Source organism: Dendrobates tinctorius, unplaced genomic scaffold, assembly GCF_039654945.1.
Source record: "Dendrobates tinctorius isolate UK_male_01 unplaced genomic scaffold, ASM3965494v1 ptg000087l, whole genome shotgun sequence".
NCBI lineage: Eukaryota > Metazoa > Chordata > Amphibia > Anura > Dendrobatidae > Dendrobates > Dendrobates tinctorius.
This window is the reverse complement of record NW_027361755.1, coordinates 7,966,997-7,993,598: the sequence shown is the minus strand read 5'-3', so window position 1 is coordinate 7,993,598 and position 26,602 is coordinate 7,966,997. Positions and strand designations below refer to the sequence as shown.

The following is a 26,602-nucleotide window of genomic DNA, read 5'->3' as shown; positions in this document are numbered from 1 at the left end:
CCGCTCCGGAGATGAGTGGAAGACCGCCTTCAACACCAGGGATGGACACTATGAGTATCTCGTCATGCCCTTTGGGTTATTCAACGCTCCCGCAGTCTTTCAGGAATTTGTGAACGACGTTTTCCGAGACCTTCTGTATTCCTGTGTGGTTGTGTACCTCGACGATATCCTTGTCTTCTCTCCTGATCTGTCCACCCATAGAAGAGATGTCCGCCGAGTACTGTTCCGTTTGAGGGAGAATCGTCTGTACGCCAAATTGGAGAAGTGCGCCTTTGAACAGTCCTCTCTTCCATTTCTGGGCTATATCATCTCCGACTCTGGCCTGCGTATGGATCCTGAGAAGGTTTCGGCCGTGCTTAACTGGCCACGTCCTCAAGGGGTGAAAGCCATTCAGCGCTTTCTCGGCTTCGCAAACTACTACCGGCAGTTCATCCCCCATTTCTCCTCTTTGACTGGCGCTATCTCGTCTTTGATCCGTAAAGGAGCCAACCCACACGTCTGGACCCCTGAAGCAGAGGGAGCCTTTCTATCTCTGAAACGTGCATTTGCCACGGCTCCCATACTCCATCGCCCTGAGGTCAACAAACCATTCGTCCTCGAGGTAGATGCATCCGCAACTGGAGCTGGAGCTGTTTTGTCTCAGAAGTCTTCCTCTGGTAGGCTCGTTACGTGCGGTTTCTTTTCCAAATCATTCTCCACCCCAGAGCGGAATTATTCCATCGGAGACCGAGAACTGCTTGCCATCAAGTTAGCCCTAGAGGAGTGGAGGTACTTATTGGAGGGCGCCGCACATCCCTTCACAATCTTCACAGACCATAAGAATCTAGCTTACCTGCGGTCTGCACAAAGACTCAACCCTCGGCAGGCCAGGTGGTCTCTGTTCTTCGGCCGATTCGATTTTGACCTGCATTTTCGTCCAGGTAACAAGAACCTCAAAGCCGACGCCTTGTCCAGGTCCTCTCTTTCCACGGATGTCGAGGAGGAACCCGCGCATATCTTGGACCCATCCAGGTTCATCACCGTGGCACCACTTTCTCTCCTCGCAACCCCACCTGGCAAGACTTTTGTTTCAGAGAAGGACCGAAGACGAATCCTCCACTGGGGCCATGCTTCTAAGCTGGCTGGTCATCTCGGCCATAAAAAGACACTTCTCCTGGTGTCCCGCTATTACTGGTGGCCGACTCTTTCCCAGGATGCCGGGATTTCGTCGCCTCCTGTCTCTCGTGTGCCAAGATCAAGGTGCCTAGGCAGCTGCCTTCTGGTCTTCTACATCCGCTTCCAGTACCCTCGTCTTCTTGGCAACACATTGCCATGGACTTTATTACGGACCTACCCTCCTCTGCCAATTGTACTGTCGTCTTAGTGGTAGTAGATAGGTTCTCTAAAATGGCACACTTCATCCCTTTACCCGGCTTGCCATCGGCCTCCGCCTCGGCGAAGATTTTCGTCCAGCACATCTTTCCTCTCCATGGTCTGCCCCAACATATTGTTTCGGACAGAGGAGTCCAATTCACCTCTCGCTTCTGGAGAGCCCTATGCAAATCGATGGATGTCACTCTTGACTTCTCCTCATCTTACCATCCACAGTCCAACGGTCAGGCAGAACGGACGAATCAGAGTTTGGTGAACTACCTCCGGCACTTTTCTAATATCCACCAGAACGGCTGGTCTGAATTACTCCCGTGGGCTGAGTTTGCCTATAATAACCACGTCAGTGAATCTTCTGGCAAATCCCCATTCTTTGTCGTCTACGGTCAACATCCTGGTGTACCTCTACCGGTTCCTCCCGCCGGTGTACCGACGGCTGATCTTCTGTCCGGTGAATTCTCCAGGATCTAGCAGGAGACCAAGACCGCTCTCGAGTTGGTACGTAACAGGGTTAAGAGATACGCAGACAAGAGGCACCAGGATGTCCCGCCATATCACCCAGGTGATAAAGTTTGGCTAGCCTCCAAGTTTATTCGCCTCAAAGTCCCGTCCCACAAGCTGGGTCCCCGCTATATTGGACCTTTTGAGGTCTTGTCCCGTATTAATGATGTCTCCTACAAATTGCGGCTTCCCGCCTCTCTCCGCATCCCTAATGCTTTTCATGTGTCTTTGCTTAAGCCAGTCATTTTCAATCGTTTCCTTTCTAAAGCTCCTCACTCACCTCCGCCTGCCGCCGCAGACGATGTATTTGAGGCTAGAGATATTTTGGCCATGAGAAAGCAAAAAGGGAAAACCTTTTTTTTGGTTGATTGGAAGGGCTTTGGCCCTGAGGAGAGATCCTGGGAGCCCCAGGAGAATATCCAAGCTCCTCGAATCTTGGCTAAATTTTTGTCCGGCCTGCGGAGGGGGGCGCGTAAGGGGGGGGTACTGTCACGCGGCGGCTGCCGCGCACTCCTTCCCTTACCTCCCTCCGGCCCCGGCTCACCCGCTCTCCGGTGGTCTCCTCGCTTCCGCACCGGCCGCTGCGGGCCTCGGCGCGGTCCCCCCCGGTCTTCCTTCCTCGGCCGGCGACCGCCTCTGTTCGGCCCCCTGGATCGCGCCTGGTGCGCGCCCCCGCTCCTCCTCCTCGGCGGGCGCGTCTCCACGCTATGGCCGGGCGCGCGCTCTCCTCCACCTGAGGACGCGCGCCTCCTCCTCCAGCTGGGGGTCATGACCCGGAAGCCCTTCTCTCTTCCTATATCAGGCCTCCTCCTCCTGAAGGCGATGCCTGACTATCACTAGATCCTGCTAGTGACTCTGGCCGCTCTCCTTGTGCTCCCCAGCTCTCTTCCCATGCATTTACTCATTCCCTCTTGTGCTCTCTCCTAGGTTCTGTGTCTTCGGTCCTCGTCCGTCTCCCCTGTGTCTCCAGTCCTTGCACATCACTCCTGTGCCGCCAAGCCGTGCCGTCACTCCTGTGTCTCCGAGCCGTGTTGTCTGTCCAGTGCCTCCTATCCGGATCTACCTGTCTGTCCGCTTATACGTTCCCGGGTACCAGCTGCCATGGTGATAGTTACCCGCGGGCTTGCCCCATACACTCCCTGTATAGGGGGTGGTCCACCTGGTCAGCTCGCCCTCGGGAGGTTCGTTGCCACGGTCTAGTGGGTCCACCCCAGGAGTACCTTACACATACAGAATAATGAGCCCCATATATTGCTCCATATAAAATTATGGGAACCACATAATGATTCATACAGAATAATGATCCCATATAGTGCTCCATACAGCATAATTGACCCTATACATTGCTTCATACAGAATAATTAACCCCATATAAAGCTTCATACAGTATAATGATCCCCATATAGTGCTCCAAACAATATGATGGACCCCATATAATGCCCCATATAGAATAATGAAACCCATATGTTGCTTCATACAAAATAATGAGCCCCATAAAAGACTCCATGTAGTATATGATGGGCTCCATATATTGCTCCAGTATGATGGGCCCCATATATTGCTCCATATATAATGGGCCCCATATGATGCTCCAGTATATGATGGGCCCCATATAATGCTCCATATATAATGTCCCCATATGATGCTCCAGTATACGATGGGCCCCATACAATATATTGGACCCCATATAATACTCCAAACAGAATAATGGAACCAATATATTGCCCCATACATAATGAGACTGTTATGCCGCGCTCACCAGGAGGCGGGGCTTCGGCCCCGATGTCACTCCCTCCGGTACGGCGGTCCCTCAGGGGTCCCCGTCGGGTGCGCACGTGCAACTCTCGTCCCCGGGTCTCCTCCTCCATGCCACGTTTGCGCTTGCGCGCTCCTGTCAGTGCTGTATAGGGCTCGGTCCTCTCTATGGTATTGGAGGACCTGACCCGGAACCACTAGTGGTCATGTGCTTTCTGGCTAGGTCCTGACCCGGAACCAGTAGTAGTCATGTGCTATATCAGACGTCCTCCCCCTAGGGGAGGTGCCTGATTATTGTTGTGCTTCCTGGCTGGGTCAGCTGTGTCCCAGCCTGGCTGTGCGCTGTTCTCAGGTCCTCTGCTCTGTCTGCTATTCTGTGGTGCTCCTAGCACTTGCTCTGAACCCTTGTTGCTTCATGCTCAGTTGTGCCTCCTGGCACATCCTCTCGTATCCTGTCCCTTGTTTCTTGCTCCGCCGTGCCTCCTGGCATTCACTCTATTCCTGTGTTCTGTTACTTGCTACATGCCTTATGTGCCCACGTGTACCCGTCTAGCACTACCCTGTACTCAGCGCACTCCCGTGTACTCTCCTGTGTTCCCTAGTATCCTGCACCCTCCAGTCACACAGTCTCGTATCTCCTGTGACCCGGCCACCTGGTGCCAGCAGTCGTGGTATCGTATCCCCTGGGGCTTGCTCCTGACACTCCCTGTATATGGGGTGGTCCTCACTAGGCTAGCTCGCCCTGGGAGGGTTGGTGCCGCGACCCAGAGGGTCCACTCCAGGAGTTGCTAACACTCTAACAGAGACCCATGAAAGGCTCCAGACAGTATATGATGGGATCCATATATTGCTCCAGTGTGATGGGCCCCATATATTGCTCCATATATAATGGGCCCCATATGATGCTCCAGTATATGATGGGCCCCATATAATGCTCTATATATAATGTCCCCATATGATGCTCCAGTATATGATGGGCCCCATACAATATATTGGACCCCATATAATACTCCAAACAGAATAATGGAACCCATATATTGCCCCATACATAGTGAGACCCATAAAGGCTCCAGACAGTATATGATGGGATCCATATATTGCTCCAGTGTATGATGGCCTCCATATGTTGCTCCATATATGATGGGCCCTATATGATGCTCCAGTATATGATGGGCCCCATATGATGCTCCATATATGATGGACCCCATATGATGCTCCATATATGATGGACCCCATATGATGCTCCACATATGATGGGCCCCATATGATGCTGCATTATATGATGGGCCCCATATATTGCTCCAGTATATGATGGGCTGCATATATTGCTCCATATACAACCCCTTGCAAAAATTATGAAATCACCGGCCTTGGAGGATGTTCATTCAGTTTTTTAATTTTGTAGAAAAAAGGCAGATCACAGACATGGCACAAAACTAGAATCATTTCAAATGGCAACTTGCTGGCTTTAAGAAACACTAAAAGAAATCACGAACAAAAAATGTGGTAGTCCGTAATGGTTACTTTTTTTTAACCAAGCATAGGGGAAAAATTATGGAATCACTCAATTCTGAGGGAAAAAATTATGGAATCATGAAAAACAAACACTCCAACACATCACTAGTATTTTGTTGCACCACCTCTGACTTTTATAACAGCTTGCAGACAGTCTCTGAGGCCTGGACTTAATGAGTGTCAAACAGTACTCTTCATCAATCTGGCTCCAACTTTCTCTAATTGCTGTTGCCAGATCAGTTTGCAGGTTGAAGCCTTGTCATGGACCATTTTCTTCAATTTCCACCAAAGATTTTCAATTGGATTGAGATCCAGACTATTTGCAGGCCATGACATTGACCTTATGTGTCTTTTTTCAAGGAATGTTTTCAGTTTTTGCTTTATGGCAGAATGCATTATCATCTTGTAAAACTATTTCATCATCCACAAACATCCTTTCAATTGATGGGATAAGAAAAGTGTCCAAAATATCAGCATAAACTTGTGCATTTATTGAAGATGTAATGACAGCCATCTTCCCAGTGCCTTTACCTGACATGCAGTCCCATATCATCAATGACTGGAAATTTGCATGTTCTCTTCAGCCAGTAATTTTTATCTCATTGGAGCGGCACCAAACAAAAGTTCTAGCATCATCACCTTTCCCTATGCAGATTCGCGATTCATCACTGAATATGACTTTCATCCAGTCATCCACAGTCCACGATTGCTTTTCCTTAGCCCATTGTAACCTTGTTTTTTTCATTTTAGGTGTTAATGATGGCTTTCGTTTAGCTTTACTGTATGTAAATCCTATTTCCTTTAGGCGGTTTCTTACAGTTCGGTCACAGACGTTGACTCCAGTTTCCCTCCATTCGTTTCTCATTTGTTTTTTTGTGCATTTCCTGTTTTGGAGACATTTTGCTTTAAGTTTCCGGTCTTGACGCTTTGATGTCTTCCTTGGTCTACCAGTATGTTTGCCTTTAACAACCTTCCCATGTTGTTTGTATTTGGTCCAGATTTTAGACACAGCTGACTGTGAACAACCAACATCTTTTGCAACACTGAGTAATGATTTACCCTCTTTTAAGAGTTTGATAATCCTCTCCTTTGTTTCAATTGACATCTCTCATGCTGCAGCCATGATTCATGTCAGTCCACTTGGTGCAACAGCTCTCCAAAGTGTGATCACTCCTTTTCAGATGCAGACTAACGAGTAGATCTAATTTGATGCAGGTGTTAGTTTTGGGAATGAAAATTTACAGGGTGATTCCATAATTTGTTCCCTCAGAATTGAGTGATTCCATAATTTTTCCCCTATGCTTGGTTAAAAAAAGTAACCATTATTGACTACCACATTTTTTGTTTTTAATTTCTTTTAGTGTTTCTTAAAGCCAGAAAGTTGCCATTTAAAATGATTTTAGTTTTGTACCATGTCTGTGATCTGCTTTTTTTCTACAAAATTAAAAAACTAAATGAGCATCCTCCAAGTCTGGTGATTCCATAATTTTTGCCAGGCGTTGTATAATGGGCCCTATATGATGCTTCAGTATATGATGGACCCCATATGATGCTCCATTATAAGATGGGCCCCATATATAATGGGCCCCATATGATGCTCCATATATAATGGGCCCCATATGATGCTTAAGTATACAATGATGGGCCCCATAAGATTCTCCAGTAAATGATGGGACCCATATGATGCTCCGGTATATGATGGCCCCCATATATTGCTCCAGTATATGATGGGTTCCATATATTGCGCCATATATGATGGGCCCTATATGATGCTCCAATATATGATGGGCCCTATATGATGCTCCATATATGATGGGCCCCATATGATACTCCAATATATGCTGGGTCCCATATGATGCTCCAGTATTTAATGGGGTCCCATATGACGCTCCAGTATTTAATGGGCCCCATATGATGCTCTATATATGATGGGCCCCATATGATGCTCCAGTATATGATGGGCCCCATATAATGCTCCATATATGATGAGCCTTTTAAGATGCTCCACATATGATGAGCCCCATATGATGCTGCAGTATATGATGGGCCCCATATGATGCTCCATATATAATGGGCCCCAAATAATGCTCCATACAAAGTAATGGAACCCATATATTGCCCCCTACATAATGAGCCCCATATAATGCTCCATGTAGTATATGATGGGCCCCATATAATGTTCCAGTATATGATGGGCCCCATAGATTGCTCCATGTATTATGGGCCCCATATGATGATCCAGTATATAATGGGCCCCATATGATGCTCCATATATAATGGGCCCCATATGATGCTCCAGCATATGCTGGGCCCCTATATCATGCTCCAGTATATGATGAGCTCCATATGATGCTTCAGTATATGATGGGCCCCATATTATTCTCCAGTAAATGATCAGCCCCATATGATGCTCCATATATGATGGGCCCCATATGATACTCCAGTATATGCTGGGCCCCGATATGATGCTCCAGTATATGATGGGCCCCATATGATGCTCCAATATATGATGGGTCCCATATAATTCTCCATATATGATGGGCCTATATGATGCTCCAGTATATGATGGGCCCCATATAATGAGCCCCTTATATTGATCCCTACATTATGAGCCCCATATAATGCTCCATGTAGTATATGATGGGCCCCATAGATGCAGACTAATGAGCAGATCTAATTTGACGCAGGTGTTAGTTTTAGGAATGAAAATTTACAGGGTGATTCCATAATTTGTTCCCTCAGAATTGAGTGATTCCATAATTTTTCCCCTATGCTTGGTTAAAAAAAAAGTAACCATTATTGACTACCACATTTTTTTTTCTTGATTTCTTTTAGTGTTTAAAGCCAGAAAGTTGCCATTTGAAATGAGCCTAGTTTTGTGCCATGTCTGTGATCTGCTTTTTTTCTACAAAATAAAAAAGCTGAAAGAACATCCTCCAAGGCTGGTGATTCCATAATTTTTGCAAGGGGTTGTATATGGAGCAATATATGCAGCCCATCATATACTTGAGCAATATATGGAGCCCATAATATATTGGAGCATCATATGGTGCCCATCATATGTGGAGCATCATATGGGGTCCATCATATATGGAGCATCATATGGGGCCCATCATATACTGGATCATCATATGGGGCCCATCATTTACTGGAGAATCATATAGGGCCAATCATATACTGTAGCATCATATGGGGCCCATTGTATACTTGTATAATTGATTCTCCAACAAATGATGTGCCCTATATGATGCTCCAAATATGATGGGCCCCATATGATACTCAAGTATATGCTGGGCCTGATATGATGCTCCAGTATATGATGGGCCCCATATGATGCTCCAGTATGTGATGGGCCCCATATGATGCTCCATATATGATGAGCCCTATATGATGCTCCAGTATATGATGGGCCCCATATAATGAGCCCCGTATATTGACCCCTACATACTGACCCCCATATAATGCTCCATGTAGTATAAGATGGGCCCCATATAATGCTCCAGTATATGATCAGCCCCATAGATTGCTCCTTGTATAATGGGCCCCATATGATGCTCCAGTGTATAATGGGCCCCATATGATGCTCCAGTATATGCTGGGCCCCATATGTTGCTCTAGTATATGGTGGGCTTCATATGATGCTCCAGTATATTATGGGCCCCATATGATGCTCCAGTATATGATGGGCCCCATATGATGCTCCATATATCATGGGCCCCATATGATGATCCACATATGATAGGCCCCATATGATGCTGCAGTATATGATGGGCCCCATATGATGCTCCATATATAATGCTCCATACAGAATGTTCCCCAAAGATTTCTCCATATTTAATGGACCGATTTTATGCGCCAGTATATGATGGGTCCCATATGATGCTCCAGTATATGATGGGCCCCATATGATGCTCCATATATAATGGGCCCCATATAATGCTCCACACAGAATGGGCCCCATAGATTGCTCCATATATAATGGGCCCCATATTATGATCCAGTGTATGATGGGCCCATTTGATGCTCCAGTATGTGATGGACCCCATATGATGATCCAGTATATGATGGGCCCATTTGATGCTTCAGTATATGATGAGCCCCATTTGATGATCCAGTATATGATGGGTCCCATATGATATACCATATATAATGGGCCCCATATAATGCTCCAGTACATGCTGTGCCTCATTCACTCACAGGCGCTGGCACTGGGCTCCCATAGTGCACCAGTGTCCCTGACAGCGAGTGGGCCCCCCGCCTGCTCAGGATCCCGGCATTTGCCGGGGTGCTGATGCTGGCCCTGATTTAGAATGTGCTCTTACAAGGTTTATTTTTTCTCTCATGTCAAAAAATATTCTGGGGACTAGTAGAGTAAGTTCATATGCAGCAGATCTTCTGCCCTGCTGGACTCTATACACCGGCCTCGAATTGTCACATGAGACCACTGCAGCCTATAAGTGTGATGACACATATCACTGGAGGCCTGGTGTACTGAGGCAGCTACAGGATCAGATTAGCATTGCCATTGGAGTGCCGAGAAATGGAGTACAGTATAGTAGTTTTTTTACTTGAAACTTTCATAAAATGTGAAACATTTGTAATTTGTCGCAGATTTTGACTGCCCTATTAAACAGAATTCATATAAAACATAAAGGGTACTTAATTGAGTTTTTTAAAAGAAAAAAGTGTTAAAGCTATCCTACCATGACAAGGTCTACACAATCGGGATGGTCCCTATCTCTAATATCTCACCTCACTTTGCGCTAGCAGGCCTCAAAATGGACGAGGACAGAGAAGGACCTGGGCCTGACTGTGTTTGACACATGCCTGTGGAAAGCCAAAGTAGGTGGAACACCCCAAGATTACGGAGTACAAGTTGTATTAGTCTGTTAATGGCACAGAGTTTATGTGCACCTACACATTAAACTTATTCTAACAGGCGTCCTGTTCCTTTTCTGGTTTGCTTTACATTTTGTTTGGCCATTTCTGCACTCTGTATATGGGATTTGGATACATTTTCCATATGAAAATTGTCCACAAATCCAGTATAGTAACCTTGCATTACTCAAATCCTAGAGGCTAGAATCAATGTGAAAGTCAAACATTGCACAAAGAAAACTGCAGCAATGCTTTCAGTAGTACAGGACTTTCAGGCTATTGTCAACTGCAGACAGAAAAATCTTGTCCAAATCTGTTTTTTTAAGCAAAAAAAACTATATTTGTGGCCAAATCAGTCAATGGCCCATGTGGTTTGGTCCTTAATATAGAGTAAAACCAGCTTAGCTTTTTCATTTACAGCATTGTTTCAGCTGTGATACTAATTCTCATGACCTATCTAAAACTCAATAGACCTGTTAGAAAAAAAATCTTGAGACTTCATAGATAAAGAACATACTGTAAGTCAACATGAAAAATGAACAGCTATTTACGATGTCATAATTATTGCTGTGTGATACAACTAAAACTTCTTTTTATTTTACAGTGAAATGGGGAACTCGGAAAGTCAATACAGTCTTCAGGGGACACGAAGTCCGGGAGGAAGTCCAATGTCGGATGGCAAACAGAAGGGCTGCTCTTTGAAAATTCATAGCATTAACGTAGATGAAGAAAAGGACTGGCCTACCCAAGGTTGGGGGCGAACAAACAGCAGTACTAGTTACAAAACCCGCTCCCTAGCAAGAACATGTCTCTCTCAGTGTAAGAGTAATCCACCATATTCTGTAAGACATGGTGATGTTGTGCTAAAAGCCTCAAAAAGTTGTACCCATCACAAGCAAAGGCCTAATCTGCCAGGTGATTGTTGCCAGGCAAACAACAACACATATTTATCCGACAATGGATATCATTATGTTGGTGTTGACACCCCAGTAGAACACAGAGGATGCAATGGACATATTTTAAGTTGCTATGAAATTCGTGATAACATGTCATCAACACTGCAAGCTGAAGAAAGGAAAAGCCCAAAGGTATTAATAAAAACACTTGGAAAGTTGGATGGTTGCCTCAGAGTTGAATTCCACAACAGTGGGAATGGTGTACCATCTGAAGAATCTGATGGACCAGTTCAACTACTCAGGTACTCTCCTGCGATGGAAATGAAGGATGTGGCTCGCCATGACCCTAGAAGAAATTCTGGAATGGAGTATATGACAAGCCATGGTTTGTCAGCAAGCGACTCTGGTCTGAGATCAAGCAAAGGAAGTTCACTAAGTTCTGACTCTTCTTGGTATGATTGCCCCTGGGGAAATAATAGAGACATTAATGACTTTGATAGTTCATATCTGACTAGGAGTTCACTAGACACTAGTGTACATGGAGGACTTGCCCCAATTGAAAGTGGTATACTTTTCAACCAGAGATCATCTCTTTCTTCACTCCATGAACTATACAATGCAGATTTGCAAGGTAGATTAACCCCAGGACAACTTTCAGATGAATACATAGGTAGCAGTAGTCATCATACCCTAAGTAACAGAGTTTCGTTTGCCTCAGATATTGATGTTACATCAAGAACAGAACAGAGAAGACCTGCTCATTATTCTTCATATACCTTACCCTGCAGAAAATCAAAGCCTTTAACAGAGGATGCATCTAAAAAAGATACACTAAAAAGTAGAATGAGGCGCATCAGTGACTGGACTGGTAGTCTATCAAGGAAGAAAAGAAAGCTGCAGGTATGTTAGTTTATTTTGAAGTTTCTCTAAAGTGAATACCCTAAGAATTATGATGCTTAGATTTTAAAATACGACCTTTCACTGGATTTTATCATATGAACCAAGTACTACCACAATATGCCGCTGCGCCTTTCGATCTAGAACAGTTTTTCTTTTTCTTCTTTGTCTTTCCATTACAGTTATGCACTCTGGTAATAAAGATGCACATTTTCCCTTCACTCAACTGGGTGTATTCCATAGAAATTCTCTTTGAGTGCTGCCATGTTTTAACTGAATAGCATCAAAAGAGAAAAAACAAATGCCTTTCAAGAAGTTCTGTGGTACTACCCAATTAGGTGACGGGAATATTTGCATCTTCATTACCTGGACATAACATTAGAATAGAAGGGCACAGAAGAAAAAGATTTGTTCAGCGTACATTAAAAATCCAGTGAAAGGTCCTTTTTAAGACTTAGGCCGGGGTCAGACTTGCGAGTACAATGCGAGAAACTCACGCATCAATACCCGGCACTGCCGCTGGCACTCAGGACCGGAGTGTGTGGCTGCATAGAAATACATGCTGCTGCACACTCAGGTCCAAGTGCCGGCAGCAGTGCCGGGTACTGATGCGAGAGACTCGCGCGAGTTTCTCGCCTCACACTAACAAGTGTGACCCCAGCCTAAGGCTGGACAACATATGGTTTTTCTAATGGAGAGTCCTTACTTTCGTGACTTGAAGTAAATTAATGAGCATATCTAAAAACTTGTTTCATTTTGTAATAGTACTATGGAGCAACGTCAATGTATGAATTGTATCTGTTAATATATAAATCTTTCTATAATTCACTCATTCTCATTTTTGCATAGCCTCTGTTGACTACAGTGTTATTTTTATCAGTTTTATACATTATTTTCTATTTTCTCATCAGGAACCAAAATGTAAAGAAGCAAGTGAATGTTTTGACAGTGGAATAGATGGCTTTACTGCAGAGACAAGCTCTCCTCCGCATCTATCTAGCATTTTGTGGTCTGGGGGCTCTGGACCTCTTGCGCAGCCTAGAAATGAACATACTAGTGTAATTGGCAGCGATGCTGTAAGGCAAAATATCTATGAAAATTTTATGAGGGAGCTTGAATTAGAGAAAACCAATGTGGAGGAAACAGCAACATCAACAGGTACAGACGACTCAAGTAATGACTCTCTTAGTTCACTTGAACAACTTGACCTACTGTTTGAGAAGGAACAAGGAGTTGTTCGCAAGGCGGGGTGGCTATTTTTCAAACCCCTTATCACCCTTCAAAAGGAGAAGAAACTGGAGCTTGTTAATCGCAGAAAATGGAAACAATACTGGGTGACACTTAAAGGTAAATGCACAGAGATAAATATGATAAAATGCATTATATTATAAAGTGGTAATATGGAGTGGTGTTCCTATTTTTTGTAGCCATTATAGCCATGTCTGTAAAAAAAAAATCTGTATTCTCTCCATAGCACAATGCTTACCGATTTTAATTGCATAGTTCTGCATATATGAAGAGCTTTCCATAGGGAGCAGTAATCTTATTTTTGGACAAATATAAAAATGTTCACATATCTCAGTGGTAAATAATGATGCCCGCTAGCTGTTTTTAATTTTTTCAGGGCGTGGTGGGAAAATATCAGTGACACTACAGGTGTTTTATTCCAGATCAAGGAGTATTATGAATAGTGTCAATAACATTCTAGCCTCAAGACTTCCAACAAGCTTTGTCAAGCTCTCACATATTCACTGAACTTTAGATCATATAAGAGATCAGGCTTAAACCCCCTGGAAACATTTTTATATTAGCTAATGTTTCAATGAAATCAAATAGCACTGCAATACATTTTGCAAGGCATGGTACAGTGTAAGATCAGTTTTCCCCTCTATCAACATCAAAAAATAAAAGATTTACATGCACTTTCAGTACAGATAGAGGCTGAAAGTGCACATACAAAAGACATTTTGGAGAATACACCAAAAGTCTGTTCTGGCTAGATTGTTAGTCAATGCTTTGATGTTCAACCCCCCCATAGATTCGTTTATAAAAAAGTAAATCATTGGCTAGCAAACTAGTCAAAGCAGACTTGAAACCCCCTAAAATTTTTAGGCAAGCGACCACTGGATCCCGTAATTATGGGACCTTCCCATGTCTGTCCTGTCAAAACTGCTCATCTATAATAAAAGGTAATGAAATTTATCATCCAACTAAAGATTTTAAAATCAAAATTTCTGGATTCTTTACCTGTAATTCTCAAAATGTAATACATATACAATATGGTAAAATGCCCTTGTGGCATGGTTTATATTGGACATTCAGGACGGCCCATCAAATTGAGACTTAAGGCCCTTTTACATTTAGCGATGCACCAGCGATCCGACCCGGTCAGGATCGCTGGTGCATCGCTAAATGATCGCTAGTGAGCTGCCACACAGAAAGATCTCACAGCGATGCAGCAGCGACGCAGCGCACGATACTCGCCTTTCACACACAGCGATCCAGACGTCCTCCCGCCCGCCTCCACGCGTCGCTCGTTTCACACAGCAGGAAGCACAGCAGGAAGCAGACAACGAGAAATGGAGCCGCCCAATCTCGCGCGATCAGCGATGGACAGCAGGGGAGCCGGTCGGAGGTAAGTATCACACATAGCGATATCGCTAGCGATATCGCTATAACGCCACAAAATCAGCAACGTTTTAGCGATATTGCTAGCGATATCGCTATGTGTAAAACCCCCTTTAATGAACACCATTCAGCTATATGTGGATGTTGGCAGCAGATTATTCAGGATAATTTGCGTGTGACAACAGAGCTTCCTTATTCAGGAACAAACAGGAACAATATATGATAAGCTTCATAGATCAGGAATAAATCATTTGTGTCTCTGTCTGTGCAGCATCTACAGCAGGCTGCTTCTCTCATACACGGACATAGGAAAACAGTAAATACAGTCACATGCTCTCCCTGTGTGAGCCTCTGGGAGTTTTTTTTTTGTTCTAACTTTATGAACAGCATACAAATCTAGCAACTGGAACAAACATAGACAGGAATAAAGATGTTGCACCAAACATATTCCAACAGGGGATTTGTAGAAAAAATAAGAAAAAAACCCTCAGCCAAAAGATAAAGCTAAATTAAATTGAAAAAAGAAAGGCGAGACTGTGGTCAATAAACAATTTTTCCAACAGAGACATGTAGTATCTGATATTAGATGGTTGATGCTAGAAGAGATTGAAGTTGGTAAGAAAGATGCAACTAGGACATGTGTTCTCTAAAGAAAGGCGTATTGGATTTTTTCTATATATTGTCTTGTACCTAAATCATTTCACCTGACGAACAAGCAGTTTCCTTCATTCACTGGATGATCAGCAGCCTATTTACACTTAAAGATCATCATGAAGTGAGCATTCCTAAGAACACACGTTCATAATAATTTTAGTGTAAATGCACCTTTCTCCTAACAGGTTATCATTAGTGATGGGCGAGCACTAAAATGCTCGTTACTTGAATCGAGCAAATCGTAATGCTCGGGTGCTTTTTTCGAGTAACAAACATAATGGAAGTCAAAGGGACATGCAAGCATTTTTCCAGTAGACCCTATCAGATGGTCTGGGGGTCCAGAAAATCACTGAAATGGACTGAGAATAGCATGGGGAAGACCCCTGGATGCATCTTTGACTCCCAGGTCGTTGCTGGGAACAATGTTGTCAGAGTGCCATTTTTAGATACTTACAATAAAACATTCAAAACCGAAGATAAAATGGATTTTGCAGGAAAAATTGTTAGGAAAAACTCTTTCTTATATAGTGACTTTTATATAAGGCAAAAAAACGCCATCTCTTATTGCATTTCCCTGTCGGTTTTATCAATAAATAAATAATTTTTAAAAAATGACTTGGGATCCACCCTATCTTTAATAACCATCTAAGGCATGCTGATATTATTAGGCTGGTAAGGTCCATGGTTATTAGCCCCTGTCAAAAATCACAGTTGGCATCAAGCCTTGTGGTAGTAATGGAGAGTTGTCTGTCACACACCCGGATTACTAATCCAGTAAGAAAAAAAGAATAAAACACATCTTTTTATTCACAAAAAAAAACCCCGACAAATGCCCTCGTTCTCCAATGTAGTAAAAAAAAAATCCCATATAGTTCCAAAGTAGTCCAACGATCCCAAGATGTCCCACACTAGCACTGCCGGTGACGGTGCTCTGTGAGACCAGTTGGCTATGAACTGATGTAATGTCAATGACGTCAGTGAGGTTACATCAGTTCACATCCGCAAGTGTCTCACAGAGCACCGGCAGTCCAGCAATCCTTGTAACCTGGCAGAATTGCTGTAAAATATCTGACTGCTGGACTGTGCTCCCACCGTGTCATGCAGAGTGCAGTCCAACGTAGTAAAGCAATTCCGCCAGGCCACACAGACTGCTGGACTGTGTTGCGCGTGACCCAGCGGCTTAAGAAAGCATTTAATGGAGACTTTACAGTTACTAGAGTTCCCAGCTTTTGGAACACATGGAGGTTGTGAACTCTGGTATCATTAGTTCACAGCCTCTATGTGTCCCAGCAGCTGGAAACTCCAGTAATCTTAAAGGCTCCCTTAAAGACTCCCTTAAGGTTTCCGGCCTCACAGCTGCCGGGAGACCCGGTGGCTGTGAACTCTTGTAATGCTGGTTTGTCATAGTCCAATGGATACGCTGTAATCCACATCAATGTCCAGCAACAAGCCCCATCCAAAATTCCAGGAGCCCTGTTCTTCATAGGCTGTCACACCAGCACACACTGTTGGATCTCGCAGCGCTCTGCGATTGCCGTCAGTGTCTGTGACTGGCGGTGATGTCGGTAAGGTTACCGCCAGTCACAGACGCTGTGTCCCATGCTGTCTCAGTGGCTGGCTCTGCTATCCTCAATGTGAGAACTGACAGCGGCTGCTACAGCATATCAAGCTTCATTTTATGACCGAGGCTTCATATCATTTTCTTCATTGCCATCATTGCAATGCCAAGTCAGATGGTTTGCTAACATGGGCAGCAAAAGTATCTTTTTAATGGGTTGCTTGCACCAAAAGCACACTCAATATATTTGCTTTCTGGAACCACAACATGATGATTTGGAAATAACAAACTATAGCGGAAACCTGTCATTGAACACATCTTATATTGCATGAGGAGGTGAGGAGATTGATAAACAGATTTGTGGCAAACATTTCTGGAAATTGTACCTAAAACTCTGCTAATTTTGGTTTTAGAAGTCCAGCGAGGGTCTCACAGTGCACATAGAGCTGTCAATCACGAAGTGCAGCCACCCACTTGACTCCTAAGCTTGAGATTAGCGTAGTTTCAGATCAGTACAGTTCAGGTTATGCAGAATAAAATGCACAGAAATCCATCAATCTACTCTATAACCTGCTGCCCACAGATCACACAGCTCTGCAACGTGACAGCGTTGTCATGGAGACCTTATGTAGATTCACAGCACCGTTACATGTCTGCAAACACGCTCCCACACCTTCATGTGAGCAAGGTAGGAATTAGCCAGCACGGGGAGGCAATGGTCCCCAGCAGAAAGAAAGCACAGTGCAGATTTCTCAAAGATTTCCTCAAATCATTTTATTTTTTACTAAAACTGATGTATCAAAAGAAATGTCAAGGTCTATTTAAAGGGAATATATCCCATCTGCAAGCAGCATGGAATAGGGGTAAAGACCCAGATTCCAGCAATGTAACACTTACTGGGCTGCTTGCTGCAGTTTTGATAAAAATTGATTTTATTTGCTGCCGATCTACCAGTTCTCTGAATGCTGAGCTCTGGATAATCCCACCCACACTGATTGACAGTTCTCTGTGTATACTCTGCATAGGCAGAAAGCTGCTCATCAGTGGTTGGGGCAGGGTCATACAGAGCTCACGAATATGGAGGACTACATGGCAGCAAGTTTACCAGTCCTCTATTGATTATCTGTTGATAAAACAGTTATTTTATCAAAACTACAGAAATCAGCCCAGTAAGTGACATATAACTGGAATCAGGGTCTCTGTCTCTTCATTATGCAGCGCTCAGATAAGTTGGTAAAAACCTGCTGACAGATTACCTTTAAAGTATTTATATTTTTAAAATATACAAAAAAGGCAGGGCTTTTAGAATAGCCCTCCTAATTACATGCATAAGAGGCACTGTACAGCTTCAGTAATCTGTAGATTCAGATGCCCAAGGTATCAAGGTGTGACTCTTCCAGATGTCTGTATTACATGTATTGTCCATGACAGATGCACATTAAATCAAGTAGAATTATATCCACCGTTATTATAATAAAGCTCTTTTTGCCTATCGGTGGTTCATTTCATACCCTATCAAACGTATAAATTGCTTGCTAAATGTGTAAGTGGTCTGTGGGCCCCCTGGACCCTCCCTACAGGTGCAATACCAAAATATATTTTACACACAATAGACAATTTTAAAATATAAGCCCTGACAAAGAAACTTAATGTATAATTAGAGGAGATTACCTGGAATGCATAAAATCCTAATAATAATTATCTCATTTTATTTAAGGACTGTGAGAAGTTTGTAGGCAGAATCATGATGGGAAATGGTCTCGAACTGAGACAGGTTTAGTAACTGAGACAGGTTTAGTAACCTTGATGATTAGGTTATGTCAGACTGCAGCTTAGCTGGACAGTAGCTAAACGGAAAAGATTCTGGAATTAAAATATTTGTTTAAATATCTGTCTATTTTTGACAGACTAAAAGCATACAGATTGAAACATTTTTCAAGACCCTTTTATACAGGTATTAATGAAGCCCACAGGATCGATGATAGGTGGAAAATAAAATGACTTTACCACTCCCCTGGCGTGCGTCATTGTTGCACTAATGGGGCTTCACTTGTGATACTTCAAGCTACATGCTGCAAACTATGGTACTTTTCCCAGGATGCATTGCACTGAATCGTTGTTTGGAATACTACCCCACCATCCTTTCTTCTTTCCATGATGCAAATATGGATCCAGCAATTGTGTGCTAAGTCCATGCATACTCGTTTTCCACAGGATATTAATGATCTATCTTGAAAAGGCACTTCAATAATGACGTCCTATCTAGTGGGCTGGTATTCAGAGCCTCTTAGATCAGTAGATGGGACAACATCATATCCTGATAACAGCCCTGGAGGCACTTTTGTAATGTAAGTAAATTACAAAAATATTAAATGGTTGACTGTGGATCATTCACAGAATATATCTGATCTTGTAAAACAAAAATGTTCAGAATTTGGTGTAGAAAATTCAGCATACACCAAGCTCTTCTTAAAACAGAAGGCATTTATATGCTCACTTTAATGACATCTTCATACAACTAAGACTTTAAAGATGTAAAAGCAGTGTGAGCAGCCTCTTACCTCAGGACCACTGGAATATTCAGTATTGGATCAAAAAGACATGGTGGACCGCAGTGTGAGCAACGTGTTGTGGATCAAAAAGACATGGTGGACAGCCGTGTGAGCAGCCTCTTCTTATCACAGCACAACTGGTATGTTCGGTATTAGATCAAAAAGACAGGGTGGACAGTAGTGTGAGCAGCCGCCTTCTAGATAAAAAAAACATGGTGGACAGGAGTGTGAGCAGCCTCTTCTTACCTCAGCACCAATGGTATATTCAGTTTTAGATCAAAAAGACAGGGTGGACAGCAGTTTGAGCAGCCTCCTCTTCACCACCCCTGATATCTCTAGTATTAGGTCAAATAGGCATGGTGTTTAGCAGTGTGAGCAGCCTCTTCTTACCTCAGCACCACTGGTATCAGTATTAGATCAAAAAGACATGGAGGACAGCAGTGTGAGTGCCTCCTCTTAGTTTGCCACTACTGATATCTCTAGTATTAGATCAGGTAGGCAGGGTGGGCAGCAGTATGAGCAGTCTCTTCTTATCTTAGCACCCCTGCTATCTCAAGCATTAGATCAGAAAGACATGGTGAACAGCTTCTTTTTAGCTCTGCACCCCTGGTTTCTCCAGTATTAGATCAGAAATACATGGCAGACAGCAGTGTAAGTGGCCTGTTCTTACCGCAGTACCCCTGCTTTCTCCAGTATTAGATCAGAAAAACATGGCGAACAGCAGTCATCAGCATTAGATCAGAAAGATATGATGATCATCAGTTTGAGCAAACTCTTTTTTACCTCAGCATCCCTGATATCTCCATTATTAGATCATATAGACAAGATGGACAGCAGTGTGAATAACCTCTTACCTCAGAACCCTTGGTAACTCTAGTATTAGATCAGAATGACAGGGTGGGCAACAGTGTGAGCAGCCTCCTTTTACCTCAGCATCCTTGATATCTCCAGTATTAGATTACAATAACAGGGAGGACAGCAGTGTTAGCAGTCTCTTCTGACTTCAGTTCTCCTGGTATATCTAGTATTAGATTAGAAAGACAGGATGGACAGGAGTGTGAGCAGCCTCTTCTTACGTCAGTACTCCTTTTATTTCTAGTGTTAGATTAGAATGGCAGGATGGACAGCAGTGTGAGCAACCTCTTCTTATCCCAACATTTATAAAAAAAATTGCATTTCCTTTTGTTATTTTTCAATTCCCTGAGAACTCCTTCCATCTTCAATTGCTGTGTTATTTTTTGACTTCTCCAGCACAACCAGCACTTTTTATTTTTCAATATTCTTAGGCAAGCTCTGCTATCATTAAGTCTTAAAGATCTGCATTTTAACAGGCATGCAAGTTATTGTGCAATATAACATTTCATTATGTAGACTAGTTCATTATCTCTAATATTAGCCTGCTATTTCATATTCTCTAATCAAAGGTTGCACTCTGATGTTTTACGAGACGTATGAAGGGAATTCCACAGAGCAGAGTACTTCACCGAGATATGCCCTGTTTGCTGAAGACAGTATTGTGCAGTCAGTTCCGGAGCACCCGAAGAAGGAAAATGTCTTCTGTCTCAGCAATTCCTTTGGAGATGTTTACCTATTTCAGGTTGGACATGTCTAATAAGTTTATATGCTGTAATGGATGTTGTATAATTTGGAACTTATTGTTCTATGTTGTGCTGGCAATTTATACATAACTTATTTTCTGAAGAAAAATATAACAAATTAAAAGAGATTTCCAAATTTTGGAATTTTTGTCATGTAAACCAGACATGCCAGATGGTTAGATCAGTCGATGAGTTCTGACTCGCTGTATTCCATGTGGTCATGCATGTGCAGTCACCACTTTGCAATAATAGAATTTAACAGAAAACTATGATTTTAAGTTGCTGTGAAATTCTTGATTTGGGCATTCTTGTGGATATCAGTTCTTGGATCTCACCAGTGTAATCTTCTGAATGTGTAAATAGTATGTGAGATTATCTCAGATCATTTATTTTAGGCTTTGTTTATTGGACCATTTGATACTCACACTGCGTATACTCTTGAATATGCCGGCTAGTGCACATACATATGTTTTGAAATCTGCAGTCAGTATTATTTACTATAGTTGAGGAGACTGTATTATGACAATATAGCTTGTCATTAAATGAAAAGCTATCACGACGCAAAAAATATCCTGATGCAGAAAAGTGTAACTTTATACCTAACTATACAAATTCAGTGGCTTTTGTTGTGGTAAAGCACCACTCCAGCGGGGTTTTTTTATTTCACCACTGTAATGGTGTCAGTAATGTAAGTTCTGTGTCCTTAGTAATATACTTAGCAGTCGCCATCTTCTGCTCTTGGCACCGCTTCAGTTGTCTTCTGCAGGTGGTGACCTGCCAAATTGTTCCAGTGTTTTCTGGGCAGCACAGAGGTCACTTCTCAGTGTAAGCCTATGAGAGCCAGAACAACGTTCTCATTTACATAGACTCCTTTCACATTGCGTTCTTGCCCATGTTCAGTGCCCTATCAGGACTTGTATCCGAAACCCCCAGCACAACCAGATTGGACATATGCACTGAAGGGGCCATACACTATAAGGGGCCATAGACTATAATTGTGCCGAGAGAGTCAAATTGTGCTCTGATGTCCATAATTTTGAGGCGAATATGCCTACTAGAGGCGGACACACAGACGTAGTAGTTGGGACCACTGAACGTGGGCAAGAATGAGTGTATAAAAGAAGCCTTGCATTGAGAGCTTGTGACCGTTTGCTCTGAAATTCAGTCAAGCAGAAGCCACAGTCATAAGATCATGAATCAGGACCAGAGTGGCACCAGGAGTAGTATAAGACAGGAGCTGGTAAGTACTGTATATACTCGTGTATAAGCCGACCCGAGTATAAGCCGAGGCACCTAATTTTGCCACAAAAAACTGGTAAAACTTATTGACTCCAGTATAAGCCGGGTATGCATTGTCCCTTCATCCCTATCCTGATATGCATAGTTCCTCATCCCCATCCTTATCTGCATGGCTCCTTATTCTCATCCTTGTCTGCATGGCTCCTCATTCCCATCCTTGTCTGCATGGCTCCTTATTCTCATCCTTGTCTGCATGGCTCCTTATTCTCATCCTTGTCTGCATGGTTCCTTATTCCCATCCTTCTCTGCATGGCTCCTTATCCCCATCCTTGTCTGCATGGTTCCTTATTCTCGTCCTTGTTTGCATGGCTCCTTATTCGCATCCTTGTCTGCAAGGCTCCTTATTCCCATCCTTGTCTGCAAGGCTCCTTATTCCCATCCTAGTCTGCAAGGCTCCTTATCCCCATCCTTGTATGCAAGGCTCCTTATCCCCATCCTTGTCTGCATGGCTCCTTATTCCTATCCTTGTCTGCATGGCTCCTTATTCCCATCCTTGCTTGCATGGCTCCTTATTCCCATCCTTGTCTGCATGGCTCCTTATCCCCATCCTTGTATGCATGTCTCCTTATTGTCATCCTTGTATGCATGGCTCCTTATCCCCATCCTTGTCTGCTTGGCTCCTTATTCCTATCCTTGTCTGCAAGGCTCCTTATTCTCATCCTTGTATGCATGGCTCCTTATCCCCATCCTTGTCTGCATGGCTCCTTATTCCCATCCTTGTCTGCATGGCTCCTTATTCCCATCCTTGTCTGCATGGCTCCTTATTCCCATCCTTGTCTGCATGGTTCCTTATTCCCATCCTTGTCTGCATGGCTCCTTATTCCCATCCTTGTCTGCATGGCTCCTTATCCCCATCCTTGTATGCATGGCTCCTTATTCTCATCCTTGTCTGCATGGTTCCCTATTCTCATCCTTTCTGCATGGCTCCTTATTCTCATTGTTGTCTGCATGGCTCCTCATTCCCATCCTTGTCTGCATGGCTCCTTATTCTCATCCTTGTCTGCATGGCTCCTTATTCTCATCCTTGTCTGCATGGCTCCTCATTACCATCCTTGTCTGCATGGCTCCTTATTCTCATCCTTGTCTGCATGGCTCCTTATTCCCATCCTTCTCTGCATGGCTCCTTATTCCCATCCTTGTATGCATGGCTCCTCATTCCCATCCTTTTCTGCATGGCTCCTTATTCCCATCCTTGTCTGCATGGCTCCTCATTCCCATCCTTGTCTGCATGGCTACTTATTCCCATCCTTGCATGCATGGTTCCTTATTCCCATCCTTGTCTGCATGGCTCCTTATTCTCCTCCTTGTTTATATGGCTCCTTATTCCCATCCTTGTCTGCATGGCTCCTTATCCCTATCCTTGTCTGCATGGCTCCTTATCCCCATCTCTGTCTGCATGGATCCTTATCCCCATCCTTGTATGCATGGCTCCTTATCCCCATCCTTGTATGCATGGCTCCTTATCCCCATTCTTGTCTGTGTAGTAGTGGCCTGGATTGGGGGATGGTCCACTGCTTACCGCAACCAGACGACACAGAGACGAAACGGAGGCAGATTTCAGTTGCAACAGGTCTGAGTTTATTGGCCGTCCTCCTGATGACCGTAGCCATACACCACAGTTCCTTTACAGCTCTCCGTATTGAGGCCCGGGTACCTTCACCTTCTTTCTATCGTAGTGACGCTCCTCGCAGATCTTTCGCTTGGGCTGTCCTAGCCCTATCTACTGCCTATCGAGAGCGGGGCAGAGGCGGCCACAGATTCTGGCGGCCGGGCGGTGGGCAGGGGCAGCCATGGGTCCCGGTGGGTAGGCCGCAGAGCCCGACAAGCAGGCTGCAGCCGACTCCGGGAGTGAAGTAGATGCAGCCGCGGGGCAGGCCGCAACCGGAGTCACAGACAGGGCCGGAGTGGCGGCAGGCTTCGGTGGATAGGCCGCCTCCTCAAAGTGGAATGTGGCAGGGACGGCCACAGGTGGATTCCGCACCGGCGACACCGGACATGGCGCCGCAGGGCAGGGTGGCTCAGGGACGCGGGCAGAGGCGTCGCTCGGCCTCCACAGCCGGGCTCACTGGGAAGCGGGAGGCCACGCAGGAAGGCTGTGTGGAGGAGGCCGATTGTGGAGCCTCCGGCTGGGTCGGGGGACCTCTCACCTTCCCCGGTGCCGCGGCCTCCGGCAGGCCACCCCGCAGCTCCTCCCGCAACCTCAGATCTTCACCCCACCATCTGGCAGGGCTGGTCTCCAGGCTCATTGGTCCCATGGGGAGGCTCCCAGGCTGCTCCAGCAGGGCCCGCAGGTGCTCCTCTTCTCCAACCGACGTCTAGAGTGCTGTCAGTGGCTCCCAGGGGCAGGTCTCCCGACGAGATTCGATCTCTTGACGCCACCGCCATTCCAGGCATCCGAGACCACGGCAGCTTCAACGTCGCATCCCGTCCGGTGTACAGCAGTCGAATGGCGCCAAACAGCCGCAGCCGGTCTTCCCACCTGGGCCACTCCCGCTCTTGGGTGGGGCGATGGTCGGCTTCTCCACCCATCTTCCTGGGTCCAGCATGAGGGGGCAGATTTGATGCAACCCCAGATTGTCCAGTACAGCTACAAACGCCTGTGCCTCTTCCTGGCGTTGGAGTACCACAGCCATGTTGTCCGGCTTTTGTACCGCCCCAGATCTTCTGAAGACAGCCAATGATCCGGAGCAAAGTCTCAAGTTTGTAATCCACAGGTGAGCAATTCAAGTCCTTTCAGGTACTTCTGCTGCAGGCCTGCCGCTGAAGTCGAGTATTGGCGGCAGCGATCCTGCCGACTATGCCAAATGTAGTAGTGGCCCGGATTGGGGGGTGGTCCACTGCTTACCGCAACCAGACGACACAGAGACGAAACGGAGGCAGATTTCAGTTGCAACAGGTCCGAGTTTATTGGCCGTCCTCCTGACGACCGTAGCCATACATCGCAGTTCCTTTACAGCTCTCAGTATTCAGGCCCGGGTACCTTCACCTCCTTTCTATCGTAGTGACGCTCCTCGCGGATCTTTCGCTGGGGCTGTCCTAGCCCTATCTACCACCAGTGCTTCACCTGTCTGAGGCCGTCGTCCAATCGGTACCCCCGGGCCTCGTCTATCCTGCGGTCCTTTGTGTCAGGGGCCACCCCCCTGACTGTCTCTTCCTGTCAGTCTCCTTGTCGAGCTCTCCACCGTTGTCAGTCCTTCGCTGAGTCTTCTCCTCCTGAGCTCTTCCCGGGACTAGTCCTACCTGGAACCCTGTCCTGTCCTATTTATCCCTTCCCTCGGGAATTTCCCTCCTGGGTTCCTATCTCCCCGCCCCCCATGACTAAGTGGTTTCTAAAGCCCTAGGCTGCGGTCAAGTCCTGAACTACGCTCCCCCCTGCCATCTTGTGGTCAAATCTAGGTATTGCACTCCTTTTCCATCTTCCCCAGCTGTTTCCCTTCTGTCATTGCCAATATCCGTCTATAGTGCACAAACCATCCCGCCTTCCTTCAGTCAAGTCTGTCCGTCAAGTCACCTTTCCCACATCTGCATGGCTCCTTATTCTCGTCCTTGTATGCATGGCTCCTTATTCTCATCCTTGTCTGCAAGGCTTCTTATTCCCATCTGTGTCTGCAAGGCTCCTTATTCCCATTCTTGTCTGCAAGGCTCGTTATCTCCATCCTTGTCTGCATGGCTCCTTACTCCCATTCTTGTCTGCATGGCTCATTACCATCCTTGCTTGCATGGCTCCTTATTCCCATCCTTGTATGCATGGCTCCTTATCCCCATCCTTGTCTGCTTGGCTCCTTATTCCTATCCTTGTCTGCTTGGCTCCTTACTCTCACCCTTGTCCGTCAAGTCACCTTTCCCACATCTGCATGGCTCCTTATTCTCGTCCTTGTATGCATGGCTCCTTATTCTCATCCTTGTCTGCAAGGCTTCTTATTCCCATCTGTGTCTGCAAGGCTCCTTATTCCCTTTCTTGTCTGCAAGGCTCGTTATCTCCATCCTTGTCTGCATGGCTCCTTACTCCCATTCTTGTCTGCATGGCTCATTACCATCCTCGTCTGCATGTCTCCTTATTCTCATCCTTGTCTGCATGGCTCCTTATTCCCATCCTTGTCTCCATGGCTCGTTATCCCTAACCTTGCATGCAGGGCTCCTCATTCCTATCCTTGTATGCATGGTTCCTCATCCTTATCCTTGTATGCGTAGCAACCATGAGAAAAGCATAAAAAAATCCAACTTATCTTCCCTGTGTGCCCTTCCCAGCATCTTTTCCGGTGCCAGCAGCACTTGCGGCCGAGCGATCACGTGTCCCCGCTCATTAAGGGAATAAATATTCACCTCTCTCCATGCCTATGGGACTGGAGAGAGGTGAATATTCATTACCTTAATGAGTGGGCACCTGTGATAGCATGGCAGCTGCTGGAAGCCCGCAGCTGGGGCTGTAACTGTGCACGTTATAAGAGAAATTAATATTCATTGCTAGTGCAGTGAATATTCATTTCTCTTTAGAAGCGATCA

The 26,602-nt window shown here is 45.0% G+C and overlaps 1 protein-coding gene across 7 annotated transcripts in view; it reads left to right on the top strand.

Moving 5' to 3' along the window:
* Nucleotides 1-26,602, top strand: part of TIAM2 (TIAM Rac1 associated GEF 2) — a 769,295-nt gene that overhangs the window by 330,098 nt on the left and 412,595 nt on the right. For 6 of the 7 annotated variants that reach the window (XM_073585715.1, XM_073585720.1, XM_073585717.1 and 3 more), the window contains 3 exons: nt 10,622-11,813; nt 12,722-13,157; nt 20,627-20,799. In XM_073585715.1, coding sequence (XP_073441816.1) covers nt 10,626-11,813; nt 12,722-13,157; nt 20,627-20,799 — 1,797 coding nt within the window. In that variant the 5' untranslated portion in view covers nt 10,622-10,625. The remainder of the gene's footprint in view (nt 1-10,621; nt 11,814-12,721; nt 13,158-20,626; nt 20,800-26,602) is intronic. The other variant, XM_073585716.1, reaches the window with a different exon arrangement.